The 14,676-nt window shown below is 46.1% G+C and overlaps 1 protein-coding gene across 1 annotated transcript in view; it reads right to left on the reverse strand.

Annotated features, from left to right (window-relative positions):
• The window catches only part of KCNQ3 (potassium voltage-gated channel subfamily Q member 3), a 204,363-nt gene extending 190,222 nt beyond the window's left edge, over positions 1-14,141 (reverse strand). Inside the window, exon 1 of the mRNA XM_074888109.1 lies at positions 13,798-14,141. Within this exon, the coding sequence (XP_074744210.1) occupies positions 13,798-14,141 (344 nt within the window). The remainder of the gene's footprint in view (positions 1-13,797) is intronic.
• Positions 14,142-14,676: the final 535 nt, after the last annotated feature.

The raw sequence follows: 14,676 nt of genomic DNA on the forward strand, positions 1-14,676 counted from the left end.
CAGTAAGACACTGCATTCAGTCCTGCCTATATGCTCACTCGCTAGAGAAAGTTGCTGTCCATTTATTGTTACACCAGGAGCTCCCATCCTTTATTTTCCTTGGTTATTAACACTGGCAGCAAATGGAGCTGCAAACCAGGACCTTGTATTATCATCTCAAGTCTGGGAGCAGATGTGATTCCAGCTGTGTATGAAGCAGCATGAAGATCTTGGATTAACCTGTATGTGGTGCTCCTAAACCTCTTCCTCCTACCACTGAGACCAGGAATGTGGATAAACTCAGGGGACAGATATTAGCTCAGGTTTTACCCTTTCTGGGAAGGGAGATGGGTGTCCAACTCCACTTCATGTTCCCTCTGTCTGGAGAGAACAGCTGAGTCACCGCAAGAAATCTGTTACCTACACAGGTCATCAATAAATCACTCTTTCCCTAACACCACCATCACCCCTAGAGCAAAGAGTGATCAGGAGCAGTGACTCAGAATTGTGTGGGTCTGAATCACAGCAACTCTAAGTGCTTCTCCTACAGTGATGTTTGCGTAAGGACTGTGCCCAAAGTCACAGGCTGGTCCAGCGGGAGTACCTTACCACCGGATGCCAGATTCAACATCAGGGAACTGTGCATCCAAAAAAGAAATGCTAATTATGATGAAACACAAGGTGATTCAAAGATAATTCCTGCACCTAAACTACCTTGCACCATATGGACAAAGTAATTCCTATTGAGTCCCTGCTCTGAGGGGATTAGAGGCACAATTTTAATCCTGACATAGGTGAACTCAATGTCAAAGTCCAGTAAGTTAAAAAAAAAGTATAAAAAAGACCAAAAAGTAAACACAGCTATGTCTGGGTAAGAGACAAATTGTCACGTCAGCTCCATCAACCTGCTATCAGCGCTTAGGCCAACTGAATTTAAGTCAAACTAAACTCTACTGTCGTAGTCACATGAAGTATGAAAGACTTTGTGTCAACACAAAGTACAGCTGGATGATCCAGTGACTGGTGCTGTGCTTTAGTAGTGAGGTGAATGCCACCAAAGGAAAGAGAGAAGATGAGATTGAGTGAGGAACGGGCAGAGATCAGAAAGTCAGGAGGAGTTGTAGAGTAGGGATAAATTACTGGAGACTGAATGGTTCTTCTGAATGATGAAAAATTGGTGGAGATGTCAAATTACGACATCAGTAAAAAAATTGAGAAGTCATTGGGAAAGGTTTCCTATTTTCAATGAACTCTACTGATTACACTAAAGATTATCCCTAGCATTTCCCAGCATCAGGTCTCCAAACATCGACAATGTTGGTGCTAGTTAGCCTAGCAGCAAGCAGCTTTCTTTGTGGTTAATATGAGTGTTGTTTCCTACACTGCGGGCTGACCTGGCCAGCATCTCGGTCCCAGTGCTACATCTCACTTCTGTCCATGCATATTCAGGATTGAATGGAGCAGGAAGGAAGGAAGACTCTCCATGACTCTGGGCCTAGAAGTTTGCCTGTTAGGAGAAATGCATAAAGCAACATATTCTGTGAAGTGCAACCAAATTTATCACTCTCCCCAGTAGAAAGTAGTTCAGATCTTGGAGATTCACAAAACTTAACTGGATGTGACCCTAAGCAACCTGACTTGGCTTTGAAGTTAGCCCTGCTCTTCGGATTGGACTAGAGACCTCTAAACCCTTCTGAACTAAATGGTTTTATGGTTGCAATTGTCAACTCCCTCCTATAGCCCCAACATCAGACAGGACCTACAACAAGAAATGGGCAGAAAGACAGTGCTTCACTTGCTCAACTTTCCCAGCTTATTTACATATAACACTGTATTTGTTAACTAAATAACTCCATTTATGAGGGAGGAAATATCGTCTCTCCACTTTGGGGAGCAGAGAGAGAAGGAAAGACTCCATGCTTGCATAAACCAGCTCCCAATGTGAAGGAAACAAGTTGCGAACACCATGGTGTGAGTACTGGCAACTCTGGAACAGGTTGGTGCTCCCCTGTTATCTTGCCAGGGGATATCCATCTCTCCTATTTAGCCCATTCCCATCTTACCTTAATGGAAGGGTAAATTTGTTGTGGCAGGGAAGCTCCTCACCAGAGGTGCAGGACCTTGACCTTGGCCTCTGGCACTAGCAGAATATCAGTAAAAAATGAAAAGAAATTTAAAAATGAAAAGAAATTAAAAAGTGGGTCCAGAACAAGCTTGCGGTGCAGCAGCCAAATCCAATTGTTCTTCTAACTTTAATAGATTTACTCTACATTTGCACTGACATGACTAAAAGAGGTTGCTGGCTCAGTATTTCTGCAAAAACAAGCAAAACACAAACTAGCAGCTGTTAAAGGAATACACCACCATCCAAAAACGCTTCCTTATGTCAGGGCATTTTCATGCATTCAAATTTTGTACAGTTCTCCAATGATTTCAGTATTAGGTTCAATTATGCTAGTTTACTGATTCAGCTGGTGTATGAAAGTGAGTAGCCCTCTAAAATACTGAATGGTGCTTACATATCTATAAAGTCTCCAGCTTTACAGAGAAAACTGTAACACATGAAAAACAGTCTAAGCCTATGAATGACCCACACAATCACCCTTGTTCATCCCAGGCCGTTCAAACCGACCTTCTGCGTTTGTTACAGGCTTCATAAGGACAATGTCCAAGCCACTCACAAAGTGGTTTCCGGTCCCTAAAACAGACCTTCTAGAAAGCAGGGTTGTCTGTTCATTGATTTGGGGAGCTAATTTTGAGTGATGTAGACAAGAGGAGCAATGCAAATGGACAGAAATTCAGAAATAGGAAGAAGCAGGACTGCTGCTGGCAAACTCCCACCACAGTAACCCCTGTGCCCAGGTAAATCCTGAATGGCCAAAAGAGGATGGAGGGAAAACAGAGTCAATCACAGCCCTTGGATTTGAAGCTCAGTACAAGAGGTAGCTAAGTCTGGGTTTGAGCGTGACCTCAAGATCAACTGCAACTACGATTATAAATCAAGCATAAATTTATGGGAGGACTTAGGGAGATAAACCCCATAGCAAACCAGAGAACAAAGGGAAGGTAGAAAGGTAAACTCAAGACTCTCAGCTAGAGAAAGATCTTAAAGCTACTGAAATCAGCAGCATAAGTAGGATTATGAAACTGAGGACATCAACTACACCATCATATTTTTCTTTGGCATCATGTCAGGGATGACTGTAGGCCTGTCATGGCCTGGGATAATAAGTAGTCACATACGTACAGCTCCTGAGGAAAGGGAATTAGAACTTTAAGTTGACCCTGATATTAATAAAAGCCTATGTAACAGTAAGTCTCATATTCCTCTTGCCTTTAGAAGTAGGACTTGTCTGTCTGAACATGGGGTTTACTGCAGACATTTAACAGAGATTGAGTCACCTGGGCTCCTGCTACAGACAACAGAGAGTTGCTAAGTGGAGCTGAAGATGTGATTTATTTCCATGTAAATCAGACCCCTACATCTGGTTGGATGAATTGCACCATAAAATCTATTGACTGTATTGACTAGATCTCTACTGACTATAAAGAGAACTTAAATAGCTATTGCACACACATAACCGTACATGAACATATCTAAATTTAGTTACCTTAATGTGCCTTTGAATCCTGCCTCTCAGGTCAGGCAAAAAGTTTCCCATCCCTCACGTGTTTTTGGTGTAAATACCTACATTCAAGCTAATCACCCAAGGTCTCCTTTGTAGTCAGTGGAAGGTTTCAGGCACTGCAAGAGGTGATTAATTTCACCTATTTTAGAATCGTCTTTAGGATGAGATTAATTGCACTCCAGAAATTTCTATTTTCTGTTTTTCTTCAGCAGCTGTAAAAAGGGTTCAGACAGCTACCTCAGATAAAGCTCTAGATGGATGGATCCCATTGTGAATGTTGAGGGACAGCCTCTTAAGCCCTGAAGAAAAGCAGGGAAATACAGTTGTTTTAAGTAATTTAGCACTGTAGTGTATTTGAGAATGTACTATGTGATAATGCCGTATTGTAAGAGCAGAAACTGCCATGAGCATACGGCTGACAGACCCCACCTTTGCGCAGTGTCATTGCACCCAGGACCTAACAAGGTAATGAAGCAACATCTACAATAATGACTGAGAAAAAATCAGGAGAAATGTCCAAATATCAGTAACAACACAACCAGAAATATATTCTTCTCCGTTTTAGGCAAATAAAAAGTCTTCCTCCTGGACTAGTATCACAAAAAAATACTCTTTTGTTAATATGCGAAGATGTGGGAGTGAAGTATCTGAACCTTCATGGGAGTTTGTTCCGCACGAGGAGTGTTGAAACAGAAAAGGCAAAAGCCTTGACAAAGTCACATAAATAGGAAGATGAAAGGATACTGAAAATAAAATGTGTTATTGGACACACACATAGGGTGCAACCTATATTATTTCAGTGGGGTAGGATTTCTTGGGTCTTTATCTAAGGGAAAGGTCTTATCCCAAAGCAAAGTGACTTTTTGCATAGACCCAGGAGGACATCCTCAAAGTGGTAAGATCTCACATACAATGCTTATGTCTATTCTAGCAACCCAATGATGCTCAGTCCTGCTCTCTGTCCATGAGGCCAGCTGGCGTGACCAGCATCTGTATCACCGACCTCACTTGTCTCCAAAGCAGGGAGCCACACACAGAGTCCTACTGGGAGAGGTCCCAGGTCTGTGGCAACACTTGATCTGTACCGAGTCACTTAGCTGTCTCAGACCAAAACCATGGCATAGGTCATCCAGCAATGTTGTGTTATGGGCCAGTGTGTGCCACTGCTCAGGAACATCCCTGGCACGCCTTTTCCAAATAGTCTAGACATAGTTACTGACTACTTCAGGCATGAGAAAAACTGCTGCCATATCTGTAGTGCAAGGATGGTCCCGAGCCGTGGGCCTATGCATCTGGTGTCACTGCACAAACGGTGTCTGAAGTCTGATCAGGGAGCCTCAGCCAGCTGTGTGCATTGAAATTCTCCCAGCACGTCTCACAAGAGCAGCAGTGCTAGCAAAGGTAGAAGAGCAAATTCCAGTTCTTGTAATTACCTTCCTAAATTAATTCCCCTGCAATTTCAATCAGCTGCTCTTGACATTCCCTTCTCAGGGTGTAATCCCTTCTCATAAACGCTCTGAGTGGTGCATGGAGAGGCATGAGGGAAAGAAAGATAAGCAGAGCTGATGCTGCACTGCTGAGAGCTTGGTGGGCAGCTCCCCACCGTGCGCTTTGGGGATTTCACTATCCGTCCCTCAACAGCTGTACTTGCTTCTCCTCCATTCCAACTGAAAACAGAAAATTTTAGACTCTCTGTATTTACAGTCAGTGGGGAATGCCCTGTCAAGAGTCTTCTGGTTTAGGCTGAACATCTCTGCCAGTCACCTGAAGTTAGGTATAACCCAAGTCTAATGGCTCCTATGAAATATGTAAGAACTGGGACTTTGATGGATCAGGGAATTTAAGCTTTGAGCATTGCTTTAGCTCTGCTCTAGTGGTGGACAGGACTAGGAACATTGAATTATTTTGTTATACAAGTTATGCACTTAGCATGTCAAAAGCATGAAAAAATCTGAGATGGGAAGATAACAATTAAATGCATATCACTGAACTAAATAGATAAATGTAGCCCAACAACCAGGTTTGAACAAAAAGAAACAAGGAAATATTTGCTGGTTTGACATAGGTGCAATGTCTCATAAAATCTTAGTTCTAGTATTAATTCAAGTGACCGGGATAAATTACATGAAATTAAAAACTGGCCATAACAAATGACATCTTATTAACCAGGAAGGGAGGAAGTTGTTATTTAGTGAAACGCTGAAGGGATTTTCTTAGTCCCGGTCTTATTAAGTACTTCCTTAATGATCTATAAAAAGAATTAAATTGAATGTTAACAAAATTACGAGGTACTAATCTGGAAGGTGATCAAAACACCAGTGAGGACAGAAGAAAGTAAATATTGAAAGCATCTGGGATTAGGAAACACCACTAGAGAGTCAATGTGACAATCACAAACTAATACAGCTTGGCAAAGGAATGTAAAACACATCCATACAGCTCTCAGAAACAACTCTGACAACATGGTGGGCAAACGAGGTGCAAGCATCCATAAATTGAAATAAAGCCTGTAAAGTCAAAGGAAGCAAAAGACAACAGCCAACCCAGACAGGTTTAGGATTTCTCCACTGCTGCTGCCATACAATGGACCTGCAATGTTCCACCACCATGTACCAGCAACCTAGGAAAAGTAAAGTAGGAAAGACTTTGGCAAGATTAATGCATGTAGGAGAAGGGAGTGAGAGCACATGCCACCTCAAGAGACACTGGATTCGTCTCCTGTCAGGGTCTCGGCATGGCTCCAAACTGAGATTTAGCAGTGTTGGAGATACACAACTCCACTTCAACATGGTTTTTAAAACCCACACAAATGAGCAAGAGGCAGCATGTCTCAGGAGGTCAAGGTGTTATCCTGGTGACTATAAGCAGAGGTGTCTGCTAAAGTACAGGAGAGATGAAGGCCTGTCACAGATCCTGTGGAGAACTGCAGTTTAGGAGGATCTCACACAGCCCAAGTAGACCAGCAAGTTGGATGTGCAGAGGAAGATGATGATTCCTAGGACTGCTTTCCACCAAATCTCAGTCAAGCTCTTCTGCTTTGGATGACCTCAGTGTCATCTTGGATAGGTTCCTCCTGACGTCAGTGGGACCTTTCACTTGCTCCAAGTTAAACACATTCTTAAGTAGTTTGCTTGCTTAAGGCTGCGGAAAGCAATTTACAGATTTCCAGCCTGAAGGTTCTCCCAAATTGCCTTCTTACAAAGTAGGTTACCATGAACCTAAATATCCCTGGGCATGTCCCTCTCTCCACAGAAAATGCTAAGTTTCCCAGCTATCATCCTAAAACAGAAGGCAGCATATACTTAACGGCTCTTGTGGACCATATTCCTTGTAAAGCTATTAATATTTAAGTTATCCCATTTAATACAGCATCTGCCAGAAGCAATAGCAGATGCAAAGCCTCCATGGCTCCATTCCTTCTGTAAAGTTCCACGCACAAGAATGGAATATAGCATTATTAAATACAAGAATAAACATTATTATTTATTTATACCATGCAAGTCTGATCATGGCAGTATTCAACCACCCAGCTGCCTAGCTATAACTAAGGTCACTGATCTATTATGTTTCTAAATGAAATATAAATGATCTTAACACTCATTTGACTGATTTTGTTTGGAAAGCTTCTTTCAGCTGTAAAATTAGATCCAAATTACTCAAGTCTAGACCTTGTCCTTGAATATGCATTCCATCACCTGACCTTGCACATACCTCTCAATGATGGAAAGGACTTTTTACTGACCAAGAAGTACAGAATTGTGCTCTACATACAGGCACAAGTTTGTATCTTGGCTACGCTATGAATAAAGAGGATTTAATCAAGTGATGTTTGTAGACACAGAGCCCCAAAGAAAGAATAGAAAGATGCCAGGTGAGCAGCCTTTGGTGTGATGCTTGGGAGAGGTAGGCACTGCTGGGGCGCCTTCATAGTCACTTACACACGCTCAAGCACACAGTGGTATGTAACTGGCAGTATGTGATGACTTTTTAATCCAGCTGTTAATATGCATAGTCTTTAGTTACTATTTCTTCCATTAGATTTGCTCTGAATGTTTCTATATTCTGCACCAAAATGAGCAAAATGGGTGTGGAAAATCTCTCCCGGCACATTTTTGAAACATCTTCCTAGCATCCATCTCAGATTGCAGGCCAGGGCTTCACCTACTTATTTGTTATCAACAGATATGTAAACAATAAAAAACCCAAAATCTGACATATACTGTACACGATTTGCTTATATTTTGTAATACTGGGAGAAATGAGAAGTCCAAGCCTCTCCATCAGGCAAGCGACCCAGAGGTGCCTAGACCCTGCTGTGGCCCATAATGATCTGATGTTTGCCGTGAAGAGCAAAGAGAGTGACAAGAAGAAACTGAGATGGCTTTTATGAACCGAGTGGTATCTCCAACCAGAGTACCAGCTGCGGCTCTGCATATTGTGGTAAGTCTAGTTCTGGGCTTTACCGCTGATGGTGCCTCCAGGACTGCTGGGATAGCACTGAGGTGGTGCTACTCTTCACTACTAAGTTTCCCAAAAAAGAAAAGCAACAAAATTTGCTGGCTGCTGGAGGGGCTTTGCTGTATCACTTCTCATCAAAACGATGAAATTTGGAACTGTTCAGTTTTATAGAAATTACACCAGGGGCCATGACTTCTTTCTGAGGGGCTTATTCCCGAGCCGAGCCGAGAGCATCGAAAGACCAGCCACTGAGCGTTTGCTGTCGCTGGCAGTGCCGATGTTGACCCGCGCATCAGGCCCTCCCTCCTGCATCGCTGCCACGGTGGATCTCAAAGCCTCTCCCAGGTGAGGCTGCATCGCGTGGTGCGAGTGGGGGACTGCACTCGCAGAAGGGCACTCAGGGACCTGCATCCCCAGGGGTTTTGGGGGACACTGATGTGCACGCCTGTGCTACGGGCAGCCGTGTGCCTGCAGCTGCCAGCCCATCGAGCAGGCGTGAGCAGCACCAAAACTCGGCAAGTTAGCAGCGTAGCCATGGCAACGCCGAACACCAGGCTGACTGACCCAACCTGCAGGTACCTGCTCCGGGAGTGGGTTTTGCTGTCAGCACTGATGCCCTATCAAGGAGATAGGAGGCTGTAGGTGAAAACACACCTACTCCCACCAAAGGGCCAGGTCTGTAATTTCAGAGGTAGTTTGGGTGTTTAAACAAAAGTTGGGCACTTACGAGCTGCTGAAGTGACTCCAAAGCTAGGGCTGGGGATCGCAAGCCGCTCATGTTACACAGCCTGTGGCTCTCCCAGGCTCTGCTGCCCCTTTTCCTTCCTACCAGCAAGTCCTAGCTCTGGGCAGCCGATGACCACAGCCTGCGATGTCGGCTGATCCCAGCGGCTGAGATTACAGTCGCACCTCGCTAAACCACAAACAAACCCAGGGTAGACTCTGCAAGCCTTGACGAAGATGCAATAGCAGAGGTGTGCAGTGAGGTCTCCAATGACTAAGACTTCATTATTTTTTACAAAGTATACTGCAGAATATTTATCCATGCATTACGATGAATTAGCATAAATAATTAAAACAGAACTTGTATTGGCGAACAGATAAGCAAAGGGCACTTGCTAATGGACCGGGCTTGCTCTGCTGCTCCGGGGACTCACTTAGAGACTTATCCATGCCAAACAGACCAAGAAAGGATGCATATTTGTCCTTCTTTTTACCCCAAGCCTGTTCCCATCTCACCCCCGATGGCTGATGCAGGCTGGTGGATCAGCACATCTTACGGACCATCTCCCAGAGGGCAAAGAGGAAAATAATGGAAAGTCTCCAGACCTTCAGCCTGTTCCCCAAGTCCCGCAACACTCTTTTCTGCAAACAACCCACCTAAAATCAGTCACGCAAGAGGTGCTCGCCAGTGCTTCCCAGAAAGACTGACGATTTGATGGATCGCATTGACTCTGCCTCCTCTTTTTATTACAGGTATTAAGTGGTATTGAAAGAAGATGGCATGGCAAATATGGAAGGGCTTTCAAGTGTTCCCCATTATTTCCCTCTCGCATCAGGAAATACACCATGGTGATCCACACCAGCAGAGCACAGCCAATATTGCACACTTTCTCCCAAAAGAAAATCTAATCCCAAACCTTTTCCTAGTCTTATTTTTCCATGAAAGTAAAGGCTGCAGTTGTCTCAGAGGATGGTATGAAAATAAGAAAATCTCCTAGCTACCTCTCCTTAAGTCTCTGTTTTCCTTAAGTCAGGTTGAAAATTTTCCACAAATTGCAATTGCAAACTTGATCTGTAGTTTATCACCTTTCTGGACTCTGTCCATTATCCACCAAATATTTTGTGCTTACAATTAAAAATAAGCTGGAAAATCATACTTGTTTTCAATTTTTCATTTGATTCATTTATGCTTCTGTGCATAAATAAAGCATTTGGATGGCTCATGGAGATGAACAGGTCTCAAGTCAGTCTCCCTGGCCAAAGTACACATCCCACGAGGCACAACCGCAGGGGTTTCCTGCAATATATTGCACTGCTCAACACAAAGGAAAACAGTACATCACGGGAGCAGCAGTTATACCTGCCAGGAGGCTAACTCAGAAAAGAGCAGGGATAGATTGTAGCCTGGCCTGCAACCCCCAAGAGACATTTCCAAAGTAAAAACCTCAAGGATTAAACCAGATTTTTTCTTTTTTTTTTTTTTTTTGTTTAACTGAAAATGTTCAGGGGAGTTTAGCTTTACAGAGGTGAATTTTTTCACGGGAAAATCAATTTTCTTTTACCAACTATGCCATTAAGATATTGCCATATTGCCAAGTCTGTGAACCCTGGTGTCCTAGCAGAGGGGAACGTCACAGGTGTTACGTAAATCTCCTGCGTAGCAGAGCTGCCAGAGAATAAATGTTTTCGGATGATGAAGAAAACAGAGTCAGCTTCTTTAGGACCAAATCACCTTTCTCTTTGCTGTAAAGATAGGCTTGGATAAACTCACTTGCGCAGAACAAGGAAGGAGGAAGAATCACAAGGAAAATATGTCACTTTCCATAAATCAGTGCCAGTGAGAGCTGAACACTAAAATTGCCATCAGGAATTTCTCCCTTTCTCCCCTGCAGCTTTGTCCCTAGGGCTTGGTAGGGCCTGGTCACATTTATGCATTCCCATTGAATTATTTCAATAGATTGAATCATTTCAGTAGGTCTAACCCCACCTAAAGTGAGCGTTTACCAACAGGCATGGTGTCAAACCTTATTTATGTGCACATTAGAACAGTGAGATACACAAAGGATCATGACCCCTTTGCAGCCATATGGGCATCACTGTACGATTTAACGAGATCCCATCTGTACCAACCTTTTAGAAGTTCTGGCATCCAAAGCTTTTGCAAAGACCTTTGCAAAGCCCCTTCCTGCCCCCACACAACACCCTCAGTGTGTCCTGAAAGTTGCAACCCTCTTCCATCAGCAGCTTCCCACCTCCTAAATCCTGGGATATACACAGCACTGGAGTCCTTTGCATCATCTCTTCATTAAACACCTCTGAATGCTTGGATCTATAAGGAATTCATCACATCCGCCCATGCTGCAATCCCTTTTGGCCCTCAGCTGTTTATTCTCTGGTTTTTTTTGTATATGAGAGCAACCTTCATTCTTAGTCTTAATTTTGGTTACATGGTATTTATTGCAAAGTTACTCAGAAGGTTGAGACAAAGTGTAACATATCATTAGGATAAAAGGGACTTTTCTTGAAAAATTATAACAGCATCAAATTTGTAGATTTTATGGAAAAGCTGGCAATGTCTCACCTACCCAAGGGAAAGTGTAAACTGTTCTACTGTGAAAAGAAGCACTGGGGGGGCTGCTGGGATGGCACTGCGCAGTGTCACAGCAGCACCTTCAACATGAGAGAGACTCATTTTCAGAAAGAAAAAGGTTAAAAGACAATTCATCTGAAAGCAAGAACAAAGACTCAATATCAATTTAGGTGTTGCTTCCCCATGGCACTGCTCCTGCTCTTGAGCAGGTCATCATTCCCTAGTCACAGGAACAAGCTCTGAAGCCTGTCAGCAAGATCTCAGAACACTCTTCCATCATTTTTAGCAGATTTTTTTTGTAGGGTTTGATCCTACAGTGAGGTAAGAGCCCACAACTTCTACTGAGTTCAGAAGGAGCTGAGACTGAACAGAAACAGTGTGGTCAACAGCAGCCTTGGACTGCTGAGCTCCCCTGGGTGTCCTGGGAAGGGATGGGATGTCTGTGCTGGGCTGACAGACCAGGACTTGTGTATTTTACTTCCTTTAAGGATAAAGACTCCTAAAAGTGTTTTTTTCATGAATGAATTTGGCATGTTGTCTTAACAGGACCATTACTGACTTCTGTGAGAGCAGGTCAGACTCACATCTGTTTTGCAGGACTGACTAGTCACCAAAGCGAGTTGGCCACGTAGAGCATCAGGTCCATTCCTAAGAAGGATCAAACCTTACAATCATAACAAAATTTTTCCCATTCTGCCGTCTGTATTGCATAAGGATCTTAAGGTTAACCACACATCTAGAGAGCTATCTAAAATGAATGTCGGAACTTGGAAATACCATTACAAATAAATGTGAATCTCTCAGCTCTCCCAAGCCTCTCTAGACTCACCCACTGTCCTGTTGCTTATATCCAGACATGAGCTGGGGCATGGATTTGACCCAGCTGCCACAGCTGGCCACAGAGAGATACCAACTGCTCATAACGCTCTGGAGTGTGCTAAAGCCTCGCTTATGCAGTGTGTGGGGGCTGACCAAGGCACGATGAATGGGGTGCCGCTCCATCCAGACATGGCTCTCCCCAACAACAAGCAGCATTATGCAATACTGAGCAGAATCAAACAGCAAGCTCTGGACCAAAGAGTCTTCCCAGCATAACACACCCCAAATGCTGTCGCTCCCTGCCTGCTAGCACAAGTTTTCCTATGGCAAAAAGGGGCGAAAGAACTGGAAAATTGTCACCATATCCAGCGTCCACATTTTCACAGAAATTAAGGTGGAAAGCAGGAACCTCTGTCCCAAGATGCACTTTATAAAAACACTGAGAAGAGGGGAGCAATGAGTGAGTGGTACACAGCAGCACTTCAACAGTGAACACTGCCTTTTACTCCTCACCCAGGGCTAAACCCCTGCGAACATCAACAAGAAATTTGCCTGAAGGTAAAATCACAGCCCTACACTCAAGGTGTTTATTCGCAAGTGCCAAGGCTACACCAATGATCAGAACTTCCCAAGATCCAGCTCCAGGCTCACACCCCATGCAGCCGAGAGCACTTTGTCTTCGGCAAATAAACCAGTTTCAGAAATCACTGCTTAAATCCTCTATCACATAGACCTCTGTACATGTTACAGCATTAAAGAAAAACAATAACACTGTGATCACAGCTGACCCCTTGGGTTGTCAAACCCATTCACAACATTGAAAACCACATTTATTTTAATAGGACTCTGCCAACTCCACTCTATGCTGTAAACAGATTTATTTTCCCTATATTCTTTAAGAAAAAGGAACGGAATTTTCAGGAATACAAAACCATGGTCATTAACTTGACTTGTCAGCTTTGGCCACAAAATGGGTTTGTTTCATCTCAGTTCGCTTTAACTTTCTGGTTGTCAGGGCTGCAGAGCTCGGCTTTCATCACTGCAGGGTGACGCTTACCGGACCAAAACCCGATGGTTTTCAGCTGACACTTTCAACTACTGAAAGAGTTGCCTCACTCGGGGCTTACAGCACCTAGTTGAGCCGCACGCAATGCTCTAGGCTGAACTGAAGCCGGCGGTGTCCCGCTTAAGCACTTCGAGCCTTAAAACCGCTCAGCGCTCGGTCTTTCTGGCATCCCTTTTCCAGGGGCTGAGGCGCACAGGCTCGGGGATGCCGCTCCAAGGCAACGCGGGCGTACATACAAGAGAGCGACACAAACTTAAAAGCAGCTGCTCATTTTGGAAAACCCGACGACGGGAAAAAAATAGCTAAAAGCGCTCAGCAGCCCAGCCCATACGACGACCCCTCGCCACCCCCGCCCCGGTGCTGGAGCGAGCCCCCCGCAGCGCCTGACGCCGACAATGATGAAGCAAAACGGTGGCCCCGGGCGCGTCTCCCCGGGGCAGCCCCCCCCCCCCCCCCCCTCCGCCTCCCCGGGACGCGCCCCCGGGGCAGCCCCGCTCCGCGCTCCGCGGGGGGCAGCGCGCCCGCGTACTCACACGAAGGCGTGATAGAGCAGCGCCCAGCCGCGGGGTCTCTCCAGGGCGTCGTAGATCAAAGTTTGGATGCGGCGGTACTTGGCGTGGTTCCGCTTCACCGGGCGGCTCAGGGGGGTCTTCGCCAGCAGCCCCAGCCCCGGCGGGCTCCGCTTGCCGCCCTCCTCCTTCCCGCCGCCCTCCAGCAGCAGCGTCCCGTCGCGGTCGGCGCCGGTGCCCAGGGCCAGCGAGCCCTGCTCGGGGTCGCCCAGGCCGCCCGCCGCCGCTCGCCGCCCCGCCGCCGCCGCCGCCGCCGCCCCGCCGGCCGCGCTACCGCCCGCCGCGCCGCGCCGCGCCTTCAGCCCCATGGTCGCCGCCGGGCCCCGGAGGCGAGCTGCAGATCGGCGGCGGCAGCCCCGGGAGCCCCAGGGCCATGATCCGAGCTCCCCGCCCCTCCCCCCCCCCAATGACTTCCTTAGATATTTATATACATATATACATCTGTGTGTATATATATGTATATGGAGGGAGGGGGGGGGAAAAAAAAGGTGGGGTGGGGGGAGGCAGTCACATCCCCGTCAGGTCATCCTCGCCGGCGGGCAGCGGGGAGGCAGGAGCGCGGCGGGCACCTGGGCCGGCGCAAGGGAGGGAAATCATCGCGGAGTTTATTTACCAGCCCGATGCCCGAGCCCCTTCCTCCCCCCCCCGCCTCCTCTTCCTCCTCCTCCCAGCTCCTGCCTCCCCCCAAGCCCTCACGTTAGGGAGTGGCCCATTGTATGCAGCCAGCAAATAGCCGGGCGCCCGCCCCCCGCTCCCCCAGCCCCGGGTGTCTAGTCATCCACGGTGCGTGGGGCACGGGCGCCGGCCCTCCGCCACGGGGCTGCCCCCCCCCCACGCCCCCCC

Source organism: Strix uralensis, chromosome 1 (genome assembly GCF_047716275.1).
Source record: "Strix uralensis isolate ZFMK-TIS-50842 chromosome 1, bStrUra1, whole genome shotgun sequence".
NCBI classification, from domain to species: Eukaryota; Metazoa; Chordata; class Aves; order Strigiformes; family Strigidae; genus Strix; species Strix uralensis.